Source organism: Bacidia gigantensis (genome assembly GCF_019456465.1).
Source record: "Bacidia gigantensis strain McMullin 20006 chromosome Unknown contig_132, whole genome shotgun sequence".
Lineage (NCBI taxonomy): Eukaryota > Fungi > Ascomycota > Lecanoromycetes > Lecanorales > Ramalinaceae > Bacidia > Bacidia gigantensis.
In genome coordinates this window covers 301,770-320,210 of record NW_025408592.1, presented here as the reverse complement: position 1 = coordinate 320,210, position 18,441 = coordinate 301,770, and the positions used below count along the sequence as shown (strand labels likewise).

The 18,441-nt window shown below is 49.9% G+C and overlaps 6 protein-coding genes across 6 annotated transcripts; 2 read left to right on the top strand and 4 right to left on the bottom strand.

Moving 5' to 3' along the window:
* Positions 1-8,401: 8,401 nt before the first annotated feature.
* Positions 8,402-9,114, top strand: KY384_001363 (uncharacterized protein; the record flags this gene model as incomplete). Its single annotated transcript, XM_044809894.1, has 3 exons — positions 8,402-8,556; positions 8,610-8,660; positions 8,823-9,114. The coding sequence occupies 3 exons, from the start codon at positions 8,402-8,404 to the stop codon at positions 9,112-9,114; spliced, it is 498 nt and encodes a 165-aa protein (XP_044672906.1).
* A 1,060-nt stretch (positions 9,115-10,174) lies between these two features.
* Positions 10,175-10,801, top strand: KY384_001362 (uncharacterized protein; the record flags this gene model as incomplete). The annotated part of the gene is made up of 1 exon (XM_044809893.1): positions 10,175-10,801. One exon carries the CDS (start codon positions 10,175-10,177, stop codon positions 10,799-10,801), a length of 627 nt encoding a protein of 208 aa, XP_044672905.1.
* Positions 10,802-11,675: 874 nt separating this feature from the next.
* On the bottom strand, positions 11,676-12,641 carry KY384_001361 (uncharacterized protein; the record flags this gene model as incomplete). The annotated part of the gene is made up of 1 exon (XM_044809892.1): positions 11,676-12,641. The coding sequence occupies one exon, from the start codon at positions 12,639-12,641 to the stop codon at positions 11,676-11,678; it is 966 nt and encodes a 321-aa protein (XP_044672904.1).
* Positions 12,642-13,105: 464 nt separating this feature from the next.
* KY384_001360 (uncharacterized protein) lies at positions 13,106-14,328 on the bottom strand (the record flags this gene model as incomplete). Its single annotated transcript, XM_044809891.1, has 2 exons — positions 13,106-13,133; positions 13,322-14,328. 2 exons carry the CDS (start codon positions 14,326-14,328, stop codon positions 13,106-13,108), a joined length of 1,035 nt encoding a protein of 344 aa, XP_044672903.1.
* Positions 14,329-14,496: 168 nt separating this feature from the next.
* KY384_001359 (uncharacterized protein) lies at positions 14,497-16,111 on the bottom strand (the record flags this gene model as incomplete). Its single annotated transcript, XM_044809890.1, has 3 exons — positions 14,497-15,216; positions 15,444-15,715; positions 15,820-16,111. The coding sequence occupies 3 exons, from the start codon at positions 16,109-16,111 to the stop codon at positions 14,497-14,499; spliced, it is 1,284 nt and encodes a 427-aa protein (XP_044672902.1).
* Positions 16,112-17,165: 1,054 nt separating this feature from the next.
* KY384_001358 (uncharacterized protein) lies at positions 17,166-18,173 on the bottom strand (the record flags this gene model as incomplete). Its single annotated transcript, XM_044809889.1, has 2 exons — positions 17,166-17,187; positions 17,239-18,173. 2 exons carry the CDS (start codon positions 18,171-18,173, stop codon positions 17,166-17,168), a joined length of 957 nt encoding a protein of 318 aa, XP_044672901.1.
* Positions 18,174-18,441: the final 268 nt, after the last annotated feature.

Here is an 18,441-nt window from a genome sequence, read left to right as displayed (position 1 = left end):
CGAACGGCTTGTCGTCTTGCCTACACCCAAAGGACAATGAAATTTTGAGGCCGAGTGGGGTCGGGCACACTTGATAGAGCCCTTTCACACGCGCAATGACAATTCTGGACCTGTACTCGACCTTCACCCTTCCGACGTGTGAGCTAGACTCAGCTGGCCAGGCATATATTTTATTTCTATGTGGCATTCGGTACAGCAGAACATTGGCATCTCGGATATTACCTTGATACAAATTTCTCGCTCTTCTCATTAGGCCCCTTCCCGTCTTAGGTTTCACTTCATCTAAGATTCCGATTGGTCACTGGCGCTACTAGCGCGATGTTACCAGTAAACTTGTCGCTGTCGCCAGAGGAGCAGCATACCGCGGGATATTCGCAATCTTCCTTTGCTACAAACGGCTACTCGGAACAGCCATACTTCAGCGCTTACCCAGACTATGGGCAAGATGAGCCTCAGTATAGCTGTGAGGCACCGCTAGACGCTCCTCCACCGTCGATGATTCTCAGGAGTACGGGAAACCCCGCGACTCCGGCGGCACGAGACAATCGGGAGAAACGCCATGCACAGGACAGTCGGGAGACACGCGATTCACGGGATAATCGGCAGAGACGCCATGCGCGAGGCCACCAAGGTTGAAGAGGGCAAAGGTTCGTTGCGGACGAGCCGAGGCATCACGTCACAAGGGTTGGGGCCTATTAAAGAGCTTGATGTTCGGACCCAAGTTGGACTCGCTGCTTAGCGTTATGACAATATAGATAAAATCAAAGTCTTTTGGAAGATGGTCTGTATGTGCCTATTGCTCCACTATGTTGAAAACTGGCAGTCTTTGCGCATGCCTTTGTAGAGCTTAGAAGTGTTGACCAAGAGTGACGACCGGACGCTAACACCAGCTACTAAGAACTAGGGAGTCTTTAAACTATTTATCAGAGCCTGAATGAAGGACGAGAGCTGCGCACTCAGGGCCATCAGCGCCACGCACTACCGTCGACTCAAGCCTGAAACTGTCCGGTCGCTTCATAACCACTGCTAGCTTTGTATGCAAACCGAAGATAAATCTCCGAACCCAGAACGGACGACTTGAACACTGCGTAGGATTTAATATTTTTCTCACGAATTCCCAGAGTACCCCACACCCAACAACTCAGGATGGACAAGTCAGAATCTGCTTGCCCTAGACTTTTGGTCTCGGAGTTTTGGGAGGTTCATCTAGAAGGCATTCCGTCTTGGATACTATAAGCCAATCGCCTGGTAGGGAGCCCCTCATGCATGAGATGGCCAAGTCCCGACCCTCAAGCTCCCAGCCAAACAGATTCAAAGCCACAATGAATGTTGCATTCTCAACAGGACACGTTGCGTGGAAAAGTGTTCGTCCAATACACAACGTATCTTGTCAGGGCATTCCATCATTCACGTTCGAGTGAGCATGAACAATGATCCTTCAAACGTTGGCAGTCATGGCAAACTTTCGTAAAGGGTGAATTAGGCTATCGCTTCGGGGAGATATTCCGGGGCCGTTCGACGAGCTCGCGGGAGCGCCCGGGGAGCCCTAACTCAATTCCAGGTCAACAACCCTAGGGCACGACCGAAAGTGACTCCTGCGCAACAAGTCTGCATGCGCGCGTGAACGGAATTAAGCGTCTTGCTGTCGAGAACAATCCAATACGGGGATAGGGTGCCTTGAATGAGCAAAGTTGCCAAAGATGTTGGCAGCAGCACTTTTGATGCGGAGGCTGCTGGGAAGCGGACAACGGTTGAGAGCAACGGCGGTTGCAATATGAGTTGCTATGATATTTCATAGGAAGTTCAAGTTTTGTCCCGACAAGGAACTCGGCTGCTTGCGTCGCAAACACCTGTACGCTCACGCTGCCGAATTTGATACGCAGTGGCATATTGTTTCCTTATCATAATGATGGCATGTAGTATGCTATAAAGCACAATTTGAGCGCCTCACGCCAAGACTAATTATTCTCGCAAGTGTTCTAACTCGATTATACAGATGTAAGGCGGGCATAGTGTCAGACACTTCCCACGGAGGAGCACTTGGCGATGTTTACGATCATTTTGTCGGGCAACTGGCAGCGAGTCATGATAGATTTCCTTGTACAGTGACGGACCGTATTCATATGGTTTCGGATTTAAGACTGCGTCTCCAGACGCAAAAGATCGTTCAGCGTGTCTAGCGGTTACTGCATTGGTTTCCGACCTCTATGCCGGCCTTTTGTTGGTATTAGAGGCGGTTGACGAGCACACTCGTATCTTTCTGTTGAGGCCTCGAAGCCATTTCCGTGTGAAGACATCATGGAAGAGCTGCTGGACAAGTCGAGCTCGGTATGGTCGGAGTCTAGCCAGTTGATGCTGGGTTAGTGTCCTGAGGTCTGATACAACACAAGATAGCAAGTCTTGGCAAGATCAGGTAACCATTACATAAGTGACTTAATCACTACATGCGCCATGTCAATTCCATTCGCGCACATGCACGAAGCGACCATAGCTCAATTTGACACAAACTGTGATGCAGAGGATAGGGAAGCCGTCGAGTAGAAGCTAACATCGTCAATCATTAGCGCATCAAAGATGAACAGCTGGAGACTAAAAGGGCGAAAGAATTGTGCTCGAGGAAGAAAGATCTCCGAATGATGATCAAGCCGTGCATTTTGGGCGTCCAGTCATGATGTCGATAACAATTTTCAATTAGCTCTTTCAATGTCGAGTACGTCCATTCGGAGGACTGAGTCACATCGAATGGCTTCAAAACGATCATCCAATCCTGAGGAAACAGGGCCGGATTCTGTAGATAATGAAAGCCCATGAGAAAGCCTCCAGGGGCTCGGCATTCATGTGCCGTGCGGCAACCATAGTATGAGGCTTGGGTGTTGATGGTTTCTTCGAAGGGCGTTGGGAGATGGACTTGTCGTCGCAAAGGATTCAAGCGATGTAACCCAGGAAGTGCCGAACCTTTTCGAAGATATACTTGCTGTGCCATTGTCTTGTTGAGACGGGATGGAGATGCCGTTGGATTTGGGATTGTGGCGTCTAGGCTGTCTGACAGCATCGGGGATCACTTGGCGACAGGGCGCTGAAGATTCGTCAAAGCGGGTTAACGGACCTTGCGATTCCATGCAGCTGTGATCATGCCTTCGCCGAGTATTCACTGATTATTCAGATGCATGCCATAGACCCTTAGGCGGCCAGCGTCCTTTGGTTTCATCCTCTGCCCAGTTCATCAGGATTGGTTGAAGGTGATCTTTCCCGTTTCGGCCATTCCTCCGACGTCTTCTGCATGACGATGTTGAATGTTGACTTCTGTACCCAAAAAATGCCTATTCCTGGCATAGCCTGGTTGTGGCGATGTGAGGTGCTCGACCTTGAGTCCGATCGTCGTGTGACGACAAATCAGAGAGGATGAATTTGTAACGAAACAATCAAGAGGATTTGAGACGATTTGAAATGATGTGCATGACAAAAATCCAGGAGGATGGCCTTTCTTGATTACGGTGCCGGCCTCGTATTTTCAGCCTCTTGTCTGCAGCTTGTAGGGCAATATTTCAGCGCCTAGGCCTTTCCGGAGAATCGAAGAATAAAGGTGCATATTCTGAACATCTTCCATGAAGTCCTTGTCTTACGGTGAATACCCTTGATCGAGGCTAGAAATGTTCTAGAAAATGTTGTTAGCATTGACTTCGGCGACCAGCATCCTTCGTCTCGTGGCGCAGACAGTCGAGACGACAAGCGCGTCGGGCTAGGGTTGCCTGTTCGTATCTTGCAACGTTTCAAACGGATAAAGGAGGCGAATAAGGCTCTGAACATCAAATCAATTCCTTAGTGCTTAGTGAAGAGGCCAAAATGATTCAGGGGTGTGATTCATTCTCGAATTGAAAAGCATGGCCACCTTGCAAGGCAGGTGCGGCAAGCAAAACGGATAAGCGTCCAGTTGGGAGGGAGGCGAAACTAGACCCCGAGCCAATTTTCTGACGTCTTACTGTCTTCAAAGCCGGCAAAAGCAAGATCGCTCCTCATACTTTACAATCGAGCACTAGATGGGACGACTTTCAAGCCTGGTAGTGCAAGGATCATAATCGTGAGCCAGGGCTGATTAGCTCTTCTACGGTACTTGGCATTACCAGCGCGTAGATGTGTTGCAGCTTGAGAACGTGGCCATATGCAGGTACAATGTTCGCTGACACTGTGTTCGTACAGACGCTCGCAGATTGATGCGCGTAATGCGCCTGAGGGTTGACAAACGTCGAGTGTTGTGCTGTCGTCAAACGCTAAGCTGCAACTAAATCAGTAGCCTTCTCATTCTATTCTTCACCAGGTGTTACCGGCTATCACGTTACATTAGCATAAGCACTCTCCCAGCCGTTTCAAGTCTCCCGTAAGGCTGCGTTCACCGGGGGACAACGTGAAAGGAGTCTTAACCTTGCGAGCCAAGGGCAGTGGAAACCCTGGGTGCCCACATGCATGCATGCAAGGACTTCGGGTAGTCAGCCTGTACAGCTCTAGCTGGGTGGTTTTCCGGCGCCGGTGCTGCGGCGCCTTCGCACTAACCGGACGCACTCATCCCAATGAAAATAGTATTTCCGTCAGCTGCAGTCATTGGTGGATGTTGGACACGGTGATAGTACCAGAGCCTCAAATTAGACCCCAAGCCGTCATCGAGATCCCATACTTTCGACTGCAGGTACCGAATAAGCCCTGAAGGACGCCTGCCATACAGAATCGCTGGGTGCGTACCTGAGCAGGTCACAAGGGGGCTTGACTGACCCTCCGTTCCGCCGCAAAAGAATTTCCATTTGCAATTCCTTGCCCCCGCCAATTGGGGATCGGAAAGCATTGCCGTTTGACAACCCAAAATTGGTTGTACGTTAATGCTTACGAGCTAATTCCATCATGATACGCCATAAGGCTGTAAGCTGCACGTCATGTATTACAGACGTGTAACGTTCTCGACCATGTCTCCACAAAATCTTTCTTTTCTGCTTCTTTCCTTGGGGTTGTTGCTTGCGGTCGAGGGCTAAAAGAAGCGTGCCTGACGAGTTGCCTGCCGATCATTTCACCTTCGACAGCTTTCTAGCTCAGTTCAAGCCTGGTTTCTGCAGGATTTCACACATCCCATCGCGTGCATGTGGTGAAGGAGCTGGTCAAGGCTCGTTATCGCCATAGCCGATTATAGCAGACTCAATGTCATATGTTTTTTTCACCCCTGCATGCATCCTATTTGTGCGGTTCTGTGAATGGAAACATGTCCATGAGAAGTACATACTTCTTCCGCCCTTCATGAGCGCATGCTCGTGGCACTGTTTCTGAGGACTTGCATTTAAGTCGCATCGACTGCCACCCAAAAAACTCCATTTGGAGATTCACCTTCGCTGCATTTTCATTCGATCCTTGGTTGATTATAATAAGTCAATTTCCAGTCAAGAAGATGGCCCGTACCACGTATCAAATTGTCATCAAAACTTCTCGAGACTTAAAGCCCAAAGAGATCAAGCAATTGCGCACTCACATAAAAGACATCTTGGAACGTCCCCTCCAAAAAGACCTCTCCCAGGAACTCTATCGAGGCCTCATCATCAAGTACGTAAACGCAAAATCGAGTCTGAAAGGCTGCTGACCAGCGTCTCCACAGTCATCAGGCCTCCAATGAAGCTGCAGATTCCCTTTATGTCGCATCGGCGACTGTGACGGACAGTGCTTCGCTCCATCCTGACGCCGACACCGAGACACTTCCAAACTCGTCAGTAATCCGTCTATTGATTCTTATCGAGAGGTCTCGTGTCTGACTCCAGCAGTAGTCCACCAGCATCCCAGCTCGGTATGTCGTCGGACAACTATTCAACACCTGGAAGTTGGGGCTTTGAAGGAGTGGGTTCGCAATTCACGAACTCAAATACGTAAGTCATCCTGGTGCAGATACAATAAAGCGCTAATTTGACAAATGTTGAATCCAGAGCAGCTTTTCCTACACCACATGAGCTAGAAGACCCGCACGATCCTGCCGCACAGCCCGGGCGTCGTAGAAACCATGGCCACCCTCGTTGATGTGACCTATTTAAGGCAGGGGGCAAAGGGGTTAAAGCATTCGCACGGAACAGTTGGTCTGATGATCTCCATAAGCCCTGATGGTAGCTGTCCAATCTCGAGAAGCCTCAAAGTGTTTACCAGATATCGAGGGAGAAGGAGTCACTCGCGTGCGTATAAGATTCTTGCGGTTTTGGTGACCTGTCGAGTATTACATTCCTTTGTTAAGGGCGTTCTATTATGCACAACATTAGACGAGTCGAGAGCCCGATGTTGTAATTACTATGATTTAGAACGTAATAGAACGACATTCTTTTCGAATCAAGAATTCGTCGTTCTCACACTCACGCCCATCACTGGGGTGAAACGCCCAGCCATTTGAAAGGTCGATAAAGCGCTTCGAGATGCCTCCAGCAAAGAGCAAATCTGAAAACCTCCTGTGTAAGACCGCTGCTCATCCAGGGTTAGCTTCATGCCGTGTTAGTTAGACGACCGCGTCTCGCACGCATTAAGGCTGCCTTGAGAGACCTGGCGCTATTTAGGGCGCACCGAAGCCTCGCTGAACTCTGGGCATTTTGCCCAGTCTCCCACGTGGTATGGCGCAAGCGGGATGATCACAGGTCCACAGTAGTCAGTCCCATTCCATTTGGAAGAGAGATAGTATTCAGTCGCTTGCTTGCTTGAGGTTTAGAGTCACTGGGGCGGGAGATTGTAGATAGCTGCCACGTGGTCGCCAGGGATATGGACAAGGATATTGGATCGAGATCTACCATTGAAGGCATGACACATCAGCAAGCCACACCAGGCCCGGAGGTCGCTAGTGGAGGCTGCGATGCGAGCGCGTATAGGTAAGCAGCCAGAAGCGCATATGTTAGGTGATGCTATGAATAATGGTGAGGAAGTGGCCGGTCACCCTATCTTGTAGTCTGAGATAATGGAATACGGGGCGAGAGATTACCGAGGAAGGCTAGTTTTGGCCAAGTAGATGGGGACTTGGGGCGCATGACCACCAACATGCCGATCTTTTCGCAGCGCGCAAATGAGAGCCACATGTGAGTGTGACATCGAGATCAATAATGCAGGAGAGCTGCAGCAAGGCTCCGTGGCTAATTTACCCACCTAAGAGACCAATCAAAGGCCCCAAATATGGCTCAATGGTACATTGCACGACAGGGCGGTTAGAGTTCGTGGCCCAGGGCATTTTCTCCCGGGTGATCGACAACGGGCGTGGTTTTGTTGTTGGCCGCAACCGCAATAATCTTCTCATCAAATGGAAGCCATGGGCTCAAACAGACTATGATTGTAGATGAAAGCCACGTGCTTTTCGAAGCTTCTGTTCACGCTCTTCCCCCTTTCCCCGGTGATAGAGCCCGATGGCGCCCGGGAGCGATGCCTATTTCGACATGAGCTGCGCCTTAGTGATGTTAGTGCCGGTTTTGGTGGGTGATGGGGGCGGTTGGGGGTGTCAGGGTTCGAGAAAGCCACGTGTGTCGCACGTGGCATCAAGGATATTCAGACTCTAGGAGCGGGCGGCAGTGATTTATAGTTTGGCTTCCTTGACATCGAGATCCAGAAAAGGGCCAGGCTCGGTCCAGAACCCTTGGGGACAACGTGGAGGAGGAATGCCGTCATGGTCAGCGTGCTCGATTGTGCCAAGGTCCATTCTTGCGCAACAATTGTGATCCATAGATGTTCTTGCGCCAGAGGTTGTGTGGGTCTTGCTCGGTTTGCCGCAGGATGCTGAAGGTTACATGTCCCTTATCAGCTTACTGCGCGGTGGTCCATGCGTGGTTGGGCCATGTTTTGGCGGCTCATCACTAGAGAGGTTCCATTTCGTCGGGTCTTTCTATTGGCGTTGAAGCTCCGTGGTTCTGAAACGAGGAGGCGTTCGATGGCTGATGATCAAGTGTTTTGGAAAGCAGGACTGGCGTTGGCCGGGGCGAAAGTTCCAGGGGCTGAATCCTTCAGACTAGCCCTTATCTAGTATAGTATTCAGGTCCACCAGATCATAGACGGCATATCGATGGTCGACTGCCAAAAGGCAAGTAAATGTATCTCTGTTTGTATGTGCTTAACTTTGTAAATATGCTCACGGCCTGCTGAAGTTATTGGTTCTCGACTTGCTTATCAAATGGGTCCAGAAGGCCCTGAAGATCGCCGTTTGATTGCAGAAGCCAAGTGGTCCGTCAGAGTCCCTTTGCCTTCATTTATATCGTCGTTGCCACCTCAGCTTGTCTGACTTTCAACCTGATGTATTGACGATGTTGTAATGCAATTAGAGGATCGAAGTCTTTCATTTAGTCGATTTACCTTCTGGTGATCAGCTTTCACTCGTAACAAGTACGCATTCACCCATACACCAGCATCTCAGACCACCAGCATGACCACAGTGCGTCCGAAGTATGTGGTAGTGCTGGAAGCCTCAGAAACGACGTCTTCTTCCGCAGTCGGACTGATACTGAATATGATCGAGAGCGACATGAACAAGTTCGCTGAGAGAGTAGCTATGCTCACCGACAGCCAGATCTCATTGAAGTTTGTGATCTCTGCCATTCTGTTGGAGCAGGACTTGCTGACTTCTGCCCAAGGCCATACTATATGGAGTACCACTCAACAAGCCGCCAGTACACTGATGGTTGGTGCGCGTCCGCCGCTATGCAACGCACGCAGCACTCTCCTTCAGGCTCGAGGGAGCAAGCAGCGAATTCGCCGATAGAGCTCGCTTACGTTGGGACTCATCTACCGCGGAGCGAGAGGTCTGTGTCTTTCGTCTTGTTGAAATGCGGAAGCTAATGCTTGAGTAGTATTCAAGACAAAGGACCTGGCCAAGAAAGCCCTTCTGCCCATTACCAATCGTTCTTGGATATTTCTGACGACGGAAGCGAACAACTGGGATATAACGTTGGAGCTGTCACAAGTGCGCCATATCTGGACAATGCGCCAGCTTTCGGGTCTGGTGATGCAGCAGAGAGATCTTTGGCTGCATTTTCCGGGCAGCCTCTGGTAAATGGTGAGCCTAACATCTCTGGTGAGGCCCAAGCTATGCCACAGTCACTCATGAGTGGACGCACTGGGAACGATCAATTGTTGTGAAGGCAGCAGTGCGGGTGACACGACGTCCGGAAATTGTAACGAGTATCGGATTCTTGTACGAGTATGAAAGAACGATTCTAAATGTCACATATAGATTAATCAAAAGTGCTTTGTTCTCTGTTGTATACTCTCCGGACTACGTCGTAAGGAGTCGGCTTTTTTCTTCGGTCGCCTGTAGTGATCTACTAAGTATTATCAAGAGCGAGGATGGAGGTGGAGATCTTTTGGGTGAATATGTGAAGTCAGTCCTTGTGTCCCGAGAGAAAGTCTAGTTGGAGGAAGGCTCAGGCTAGGCCTTTTTGATGTTTGCGTCGCACCTTCGCGTCCATCAAGGATGGCTGCAGGAAAGGCCGAGGCGCATCGTCCGAAGCAAATACCCGACCTAGATCAATTCAATGTGGTTTCGAGAGCGTGTGCTTTCAAGTACTCGTACTCTGGATGGCTTTCTGTGCAGAAAACCCGCATAATAGAAGTCCAGAACCTTGATCATGCGTTGTGTAAGACGTTCCATGTCGTATGTTACCTCCAGCGTGGTTCAAATATCCTTTGAAGAGGACTCTACTAGGTTCTTTATCCGTCATTGAGGCTTTCATAGCAGTTTGCGAGGTGGATGTAAATGTCTTCGTAGCAAAATGGGAGATTCGTCGATGACATCATCTGAGATGAGAGCTGCGCGTAGTCACGCATGAAGGAGCACGCATCGATTGAAGCCTGGACTGAGATGCGTCATTGCCGCGAGTCATACTGACCGTGACAACGTACGTACAGAACAGACCTCATTCCAACTACCCGACCAATAAATGTCAAGCTGAGCTGGCGGCTCAACTCGACTGTAGCTTCTCATCCGTGCTGTCCATGATTCCTCATCCCCTGAGTGTTTGACTTGTCACCTTTCGCTGAAATTTGATGTAGTAAAAACACTAGAGGATTCATCATGCTCTCCCAACCTTCGCCCTTCCTTTTCTCCCAATACATCATCCTGCTCACTGTCACCCTTGCCTCTACCACTGCCATTCCTCTCGTCCCTGACTCTGCCATCTCGTCCCTATTACAGCCCACCATGTCCCTCTACAACTTCACCCTCAACAACGACCCCCGCATCACCTCCATCCTCGAGTTCTGGTTCAACCCAGAATGGATGCACTATCCCTACCTCAAATGGTTCACTCCGGACCCCAAATTCGACGCCGAGATCGCCCACAACTTCGCCACTCTTGTCTCCCTCGCTCGCACAACCACAAGTCTCGACTCCTGGGCCAATGACTCCCCCGAAGGCTCCCTCGCTCTAATCATTCTCCTTGATAAATTCCCGCGAAACTTGTACAGTAGGAGCAGTGCCAAAGCATTCAGCAGTGACGGGAAGGCTCTGGGTGTTGCCCAACGCGCGGTCAAGCAAGGGTTGGAGGGAGAGGTGGGGTTCGTAGAGCAAGTGTTCTTCTACCTGCCGTACATGCATGCGGAGGATCTGGAGGTCCAGAATCAGAGCGTGGAGTTGTATCAAGCATTAGCGGATCGAGGAGCCGGTGGCGATGTGGAAAAGTGGTTGGTGGAATGTGTGGATTTTGCTAAGAGGCATCAAAGGGTCATTCAATTGTTTGGGCGATTTCCAGCGAGGAATGAGGTGCTGGGGAGGAAGAGCACGGAGGCGGAAGTGGAGTTTCTGAAGACGCATCCGTCGGGGTATTGATCTGTCGACGGAGGGGTGATGGCTTCGGGACGATATCACGAGACATGACAAGTGCATGATGCTTGAACTATTGCTCGCTCGCAATTTGCGGTGCTCGTCCTTTGTAGGTCATCTGTGAATACTTTGTCTTCCTCATCGCGAGCCCTTCCATGGTCGGCAATTCATTTAGCACGCCTCCTCTTGATATCCTGTAAAGTACTATCTTCCAGCCCTTCTCCATATGCCAAACCATGTCTCGAGACGGTCATGTCCGTTTCCACCAGATGGGACTGCTGCCACAGGGGGGAACATGGAGAAGGCCAAGGCCAGTTCCGACGCATGCGAAGACGGAGAGAAATGGTCATGGCCTCGTAGCGGAGTCGAGGCGTGTGCTTGAGATAAGTTATTGTCAAAACCAAAAATGACCGACCGCAACCTTGCAGGTACCGCGGGCCAACGCCTGTCCTTTTGGAGGTCTTGTCTACCTAGGAAGCGTCTTTGTGTAGTTCACTATTCATCAAGCTCGAGGACTGTCAAGTCGTGCAAAGCTCTGGGCTGAATAAAATGTACACCAGATAGTACCAAGAATCTCTGCGTCTACAAGGGAAAATCGTCTCAGGCACATCTCATCCTGTAATAGATTGAATTGGTACATTTGAGACTGCTTAATGACTAATATATTACATAATCACCCGCCTGCACCAAAGATTCTTGAGGCTTCAATTTGGTGCAGCTTTCCGCTTCATGCATCGTCGGCTTGTAAAGGTTTAGCAATGAAGATGTTGATGGCTCACTCGGGTAAAGTGTCAGATTGTGAGCATCAGCTGCGTGTCATGTATAAACGCATACCTTACACTCTGTGTGGAATAGATTGAGCTGCGAGCTGAGCCCGTTTCTACAAACTGCCCAAAAACTCAATCTGAACCCCAATATTCTTCTCAAACCACTCTCCAAAATAACAACTAACATGATCGGTCTCCAACGTCACAAACCGTTTCGGCTCCCCTGCGCGCTCAAAACACTCCCTCTGCTTCCCAATCGGCCCACTCAACGGATCCTCCCTCGCAGCCAAATACAGCAACTTCCTCGGCGCAATCTTACCGATATGATCCCTCGGCTCCACCCTACTGATCTTGTACAGACTCTCTAGCGTCAATTTATTCTCCCAAGGGGTCCCCTCCGCTCTTGACCTACGCTCTGCTTCTTTGATGAAGCTGAAGGCTTGGGGGCCGTGGATCAGGATCTCGTTGCGTGGACCTTCGCACTCTTCGGAGCTGCGGTCCCAGGGCTGGATATATGTCGTCTCCTCCGTTTTTGTGCCTGCGGATTGGGCAGCACGTTCTAACCATGTCTTCTCGATTAGGCCAGGCGGGTAGAGCGTGCTGTCGAGTTTGCCAGAGTTGAAAGGCATGCATAGAATCACAGCATGGATATTGGGGTCATCGCCTGCAGCTATCATGGATGCGCCGCCAGAGTGGCCGATGCCCCAGATGATCACTTTATTCTTGTCGACGTTGGGAAGTGTCTGGGCGAAGAGGACCGCATCATGGTAGTCCTCGGCTTGCTGGTAGGGATCGACTTCGTTGCGAGGGGTGCCGTCGCTGGAGCCCCAACCGCGGTGATCGTAGGTGAGTGCGGCAAAGTTGGCGGCTTGGAAGCGGGCTGCCCAGTCGCAGATATAGTGCTCTTTCAGGAGTGTAAGCTGTGTGATTATTAGGTGTGAGGAAGAGAGAGGGGTAGTGCGGTCACAAACCCCTTGTGTCATTACGACAATAGGTCGCTTCGAACCTCTGGCGGGAAAGAAATCGCCTCGGAGGGTCACACTGTCGAAAGTGTGAAATTCTACTCTTTGTTTGTCCATGTTGCAGGCGAAAAGTCGGATGTGGCTGGTGAGCTTCTTCTGCTACTTGGATTTGTTGTTTCGTAAACTGATTTCTCTGCTTGACCGTGAGGCGAAAGAGATGGGTGTATGATCCCACTTAAAGCCCGACCAACCATTACGCTCTTGGAGGGGATCCGTGAGGTCTTTCCCAGCAAGGTAATTACTCTCTGACGTTGACAGCCTCGAAAGAAAACGCCATCTTTCTTGTCCGGCAGGTGACTAAGCTTAGATGGCAATCCATGCCATTTTAGGCAACATGTTACCTCCTGATTGAATCAAACTTGTATGGGTGCTCAAAGCAGTCGCAAGCGTCAATTCGCAAGTCAATTTGTGGAGTAGAAGTCGAATAGCCCTGTGGATCATGCGTCCTTGTGACACGGCTTTCAGGTTTAGTTGAAGCGAGACTTGATGGCTTGATCCAAGAACAAGGCGTTCCACGAGATTCATAGTTCGTTGACTAAGTACTGCTTGCTTCAGCTTGCATCAGCTTGCATTACATTGTCATTGACGTGATATACGTTTCATCATTCTAGAAGTCTCTGCATTGAAAAAGAGATAGAGACGAGCCTAAAATACTCATCAAATCCTCATGAGGATATCGGGTTCTCTCATGTCTCAATCCTCAGTCACCATTGACGAGCCATTGAACTCCCGCTGACAAATGACCTCCTGCACCAGCCGTGGTAGGCAGACCAGGGAATTGTACAAACATATTCGGCAAGCCACGGTAGTAATCAGTGCGCGTGTTGACCCCTGCTCTCCGTAGTAATTTCTCGTACAAAAATCCTTGGTCTCTTGTAGGATCACACTCGTCCATGGCTAGGTAAGCGCGAGGTAAGTCATGCAGTGGGCCCCACATGGGAAAGTTCTCCCCCACTCGCTTCTGTTCTGCTGGCACATTCAGTGCATCGACCAGCTGCTCATACAATGCCTCATTCAATATAGGGGCATCAGCTTGCTCGACATGAGACATGAGACCGTCTTCCCATTCTTTCGGGATCTCTGGGTCAGGCCATGCAATCAGCGTAGGTACGATCAAGCATTGGCCACTGATGGCAATGTTTGGGTATTTGTTCCTTGCGCGAATGGTGCAGATAGCGGCTAGATGAGCGCCGGCTTCTGCGCCGCCGACCAGAAAGCCCTTGTTGACGTCTGCACCTAGAGTGCTTGCATTTGACCAGAGCCATTTCATTGCATGTTCTGCGTCCGAGAAGAGTTCGTGCCATGGCGCTTGACCGATGAGGCGGTAGCTGAAGGAGTAGATGATAATGTGGCATCCTCGTGCGATGATTGCTCGACAGCCCAGGTCTTCGGAATAGTAGTCGCCGGCGCTCCAGTAGCCGCCATGAAAGTACAGCATTACAGGGAATTTTTCGGCAGTGGTCATAGGAGGGCGGTAGATTCGCACAGGAAATCTATGATTGGGGGTTTCTGGGTAGTCGACTTCGCTGTCCTCGACGTGGACTTTTTCGACTAGAGGCGCAAAAGCCTCTTGACGCAGAAATTCTTGAGCATCTTGCCCTCGTTGTGCCTTGACTTCTTTGTACTTCTTAACACTTTCTGGAGTCAATGGAGTCGACAAGTGCTGCGCTAGCTGACCCTCTATATTAGTTCCAGGTGTTAAAGGCGACGAACATGAAAGAAGGGCTTGTTTACCTTCTCCCATTCCTCATTCTAGCCCAGTCCGCTCAGCGTCATATTCCTGGCCCAGAATTCTCTTCGATTGTTGATCAGGAAATATCTGCCACTGACAAGGAGCGGCTTCAAAGGGGATGATAAGGATGGGCAATGGCGGAGGTCTAGGCTCAATGTGGAAACAAGTCACTGCCCAATGTCATTGAACCTGGGTGCCTTGGCAAAGGGCCCAGAAATTCTCAAAGCGAGTGCCGAAACTTCGGGTCGACCATATGAAGTCATTCAAGTGCTGGATTACTTGGTCTTTGTCTTGTGTACCCTCAAGTTCTTGAACTAGCTGGGATAATAAGAATGCATAAGCCATCTGCACATGACCAGGCCCTGCAAAAGTTCCGCCCACACAGAGCACCCATAGCAAGAGATAATGCTTATCAGCCCACACCGATTTGATATCATCAGTACGGATCATTTCCAAAACCTTTGTGGCTAGGTATGACGGAATGGTAATTGATTCCCATACTGGTGTGAACAGCATATAGGTGCAAATGTAGGCGATCTCAATACAGCAACGAATGCTGATGTCGTGAGAGTCCCGATGCGCTACGCGTAATGTATACAGCCGAGACTCAATCGCAGCCTGCTGATTATCAAGACAGATTACCGAGCTCTGCTCGCGGCCAGTGTGTGTCGAATCCGCGTCGTTTTGAAATGCACGAACTTGTTGCAAGACCTGGGTGAATTCGACCGTCCACTCAAAGCAGAAGGGCATGAATCCCGGCGGTAGAGGGCAAGTTGCGGCTTTTAAGGGGCTCTGAGTGTGGCCAAGTTCTGGAAACACCTCATCGCCGAGGACCCTATCAAACCCTGAAAGCGCGGCTACGTAAAGATCTTGCCTAGACGGATCGATCAGACTCGAAGCCTTTATGGCAAGTGCTTTTCAAAGGCTAAAATGGAGAATAGAACACTTCACCTACCAATAGATGGCTCTTCTGATGCCCTCATGCAGTATGACACTACGGCGCTCGCATATGCGCAGGATCTGCTTGATACCATTCATGTGAATCTTGACGACAAGCCATGATCCCATCCTAGCCTTGCAAAAGCTGGTCAGCCGCCATAGTGAGATTGTTTGAGTCCACAAGATACCTCTACACCAACAAGAAGCAGAATGGCGCCAATTGTGGCCGCAGTCATCACGTCTTCGTTGGATTCAATGCGTTGATTGACTAATTGCATAGCCTGACCTCTGTGCGAGAGAACTTCAGGGGCCATTGGATTGCCCCTTTTAGCATACTGAAGAGTGTATAACAATGCATTCAGCAACGCAGGATCTTTGAGTGACGTCCTAAAAACAGTGTGCATATCCTGAAAGCCGATCTTGCTATCGATGTTGAATATCGGCTCAGCTGCCTGCTTAGCTGTTTCAATTGCAATTAGCTGACGCTCTCATGTGCGTAGATCTTACATGCGGGAAACCAGTCCCTGCCCTTTTGGAGCTTCTGTCATGGTGATTACTACTTACGGAGATGCATGAGCTGGAGAAGATCACGATCCTCAGCAGCAAGATTCGGAGTCAGGTCAATGAGAGATTTCCCTGATCTAGGTGTTGGCGGTGCTGATGAGGACACATCGGATGACGACACATTTGTTCCCATATGCCTCGACGTTACGTTCACGAAATGATTGTTCTCTTGGGTCCGCTTCTTTCTTTTTCGCATTAAAGCCTCTTTGATCACCTTTGATCTCGCTGCTCGTGTGCATTTTGCCCCTTTCGCATTCTTGACACTATGAATATGGACGAAATTCAACTCCATATTGAGTAGCCTTTCACCCTAAAAGCTTTCGACTTCGACGATCAGATGTAAGGACGCGGTTGTTTGAATGCTCGCCAGGACTTTCGTCATAATCGATAGAAAGATTTCAGGGCCGAGGATTGCAGATGTAAAGAAGAGGGAGTCATCTTCAGCAACATGAAGTCAACAACATTTGGGGCGGCATTGAGTGCGAGGAATTCGATGCATATGCATTTGTCAGCCAGGGTCTTGTGTGTCACCCTTACACAAAGTTCTGACCGACGTTAAGCCATATGGAGGAACGACTAAAGGGGCTTCTTTGGCTCAACCCTAATCGTGCATAAAGGACCTTGATGGCTGATGATCAGTAATTCGAAAGACCTGGTGGGCCATCGAGTTCTAGCCCGAAAATATGCTGAGTAAGCTCCTGGAAACGATCCCCCACCCTCGCCACCCTAGCGTGCTCTAAATTCAGTCCCTATAAGCCCCCTATGAGCCACCCTTATAAGATCGCTCTAGGGGATCCCTTTAGGGGAGTCCTCCCCCGCAATAGGGGAGCGGCATTAGCTTTCACGCCAAGCATTTTAGTCTGATCGGGTCAGAACTTCTGACGGCATCTTCCGTAGATAGCCTTCTCTTCCCCTTTGGGGGCGGAGGGTTGCAACACCATGAACAAACAAGGTTTCCTGACCGCAATGAACGGTGGTTTCATGTTAAGACACCGCGATACGATGGTAGACTGGGTATAATGCTTCAAGAGGTCTAGTCGCCAATGCTGTTGAAACGCACCAGCTTTCATGATTAGCTTTGCCATCCGGTCGGGTTGGGATGCTCTGAGAGGTCGCTAGTTAGGATTTGCGCACTTGGAGGAAATATTGGCGGGGATGTAAGAAGATTTTGACTGGGCTTGAAGGAGGAAGTGTAAGTTTGAAGCGAATCGGATTGATGAACGTGGACTATCTCGTTTGATTTCATTCGCGTATTTCAAGCATGAACAACCTTTGCCACTGCTTCGCAGAGTCGTGAGGAGGAAGGTGGCCCTTTACAGCGTCTCAAATCTTTGTACCAAAGCCCTCTATCTGATCTTTATGAAAATACTATCTAAGATCAGAGAATCTCTCATCAAGGCCGTGTAACATCCAAATTACCTCCCAGCAAGACCGCCTCCAACTGCCCAAGGGAATCCTCCCGGTGATGGTGCCAACGAAGGCTCAGGGGCTCCACATTTCGGACTTGGCGGCGGCGGATCCACAGTCACAGTAAGGAACCATGAATTGCCCTGAGGAGAAGTCAAGCCTAGGGTCACATTACTCCTCCGCTTTGCTCCCGCGTTGTCCCAAGCATATTTGCCCAGACAGTATATAACATCAAGTTCGCTGTTCAAATTCGAACATGTCTCTGGTGCGTCAGTCTTATATGCATTGTCTTCGAGCTGCTGAGATATTGTGGGTGCACCCGCTTGACCTGCGGCAGGGACGGGATCGACATCGCCGCCATCGGGCATTCCTACGATGAAGGTTGGCTGGGGATCAGGCTTGGCGAGGGCACTTGAAGCTATATCCTTGCTTTGGCCTGAGAAGATCAGTCCTTGGTAGCCGGCGTAGATGAGCACGTTCCCGGAGATGGGTCCCATGAGTGAGATGACTAAAGGGTGATTTAGACATTTCCACGCGATGGTGGCAGGCGAGCAAACCCGACCGACCCATTTCGTGATGAAATCCCAGTTCTCATCAAGGCTGATGTAATCCGCGGCCTGAGCCATACCAACGCAAACAAGGCTCTTTTTGCAAGTGTCTCTGATATCTCGGGACACAAGACCTCGCTCCTCCAAACTGGTGGTTGGTCCGTCGGAAAGATCCAGTTCAATGTCACGTTTGAGGTGAATGTTGTCATCCCATTCGCCAGGTTCGACGGCATGCCAGACGTTGGCGTACTTTTGATGAAATCGCCACTCTTTGCCTTCAATGATGAGTTGCTGACCGTGATCAACAGACCATGGCAGAGTCCGCGAAGGTGTCGCGGCAGCCCATGAGGATGACAACATGGTCGAAAACAGCGATATTGTAGATAAGAGCCGCTTCATGACTGATCAGTTTGTAAATGTTGATCTCAAGATACAACGGAGTCCGAATGAGTTGTGTCGAAGTGCTCAAGTGAGTCTTGATGGCCGAAGGCGGTCTTTGATCCTAAAAAACCGATCGTACAAACAAGGTGTCCCTTATGGAGATTTTTGCGGGTCATCAAATAGACTTGAGCAAAGAGATTTCGGTATTATTGTCCTTATATAGACCGTTGTTCGCGTCAAAGATGCTTCCTAGCTTGGGTGTCATGGTAATCCGTTGTTTCTTCTT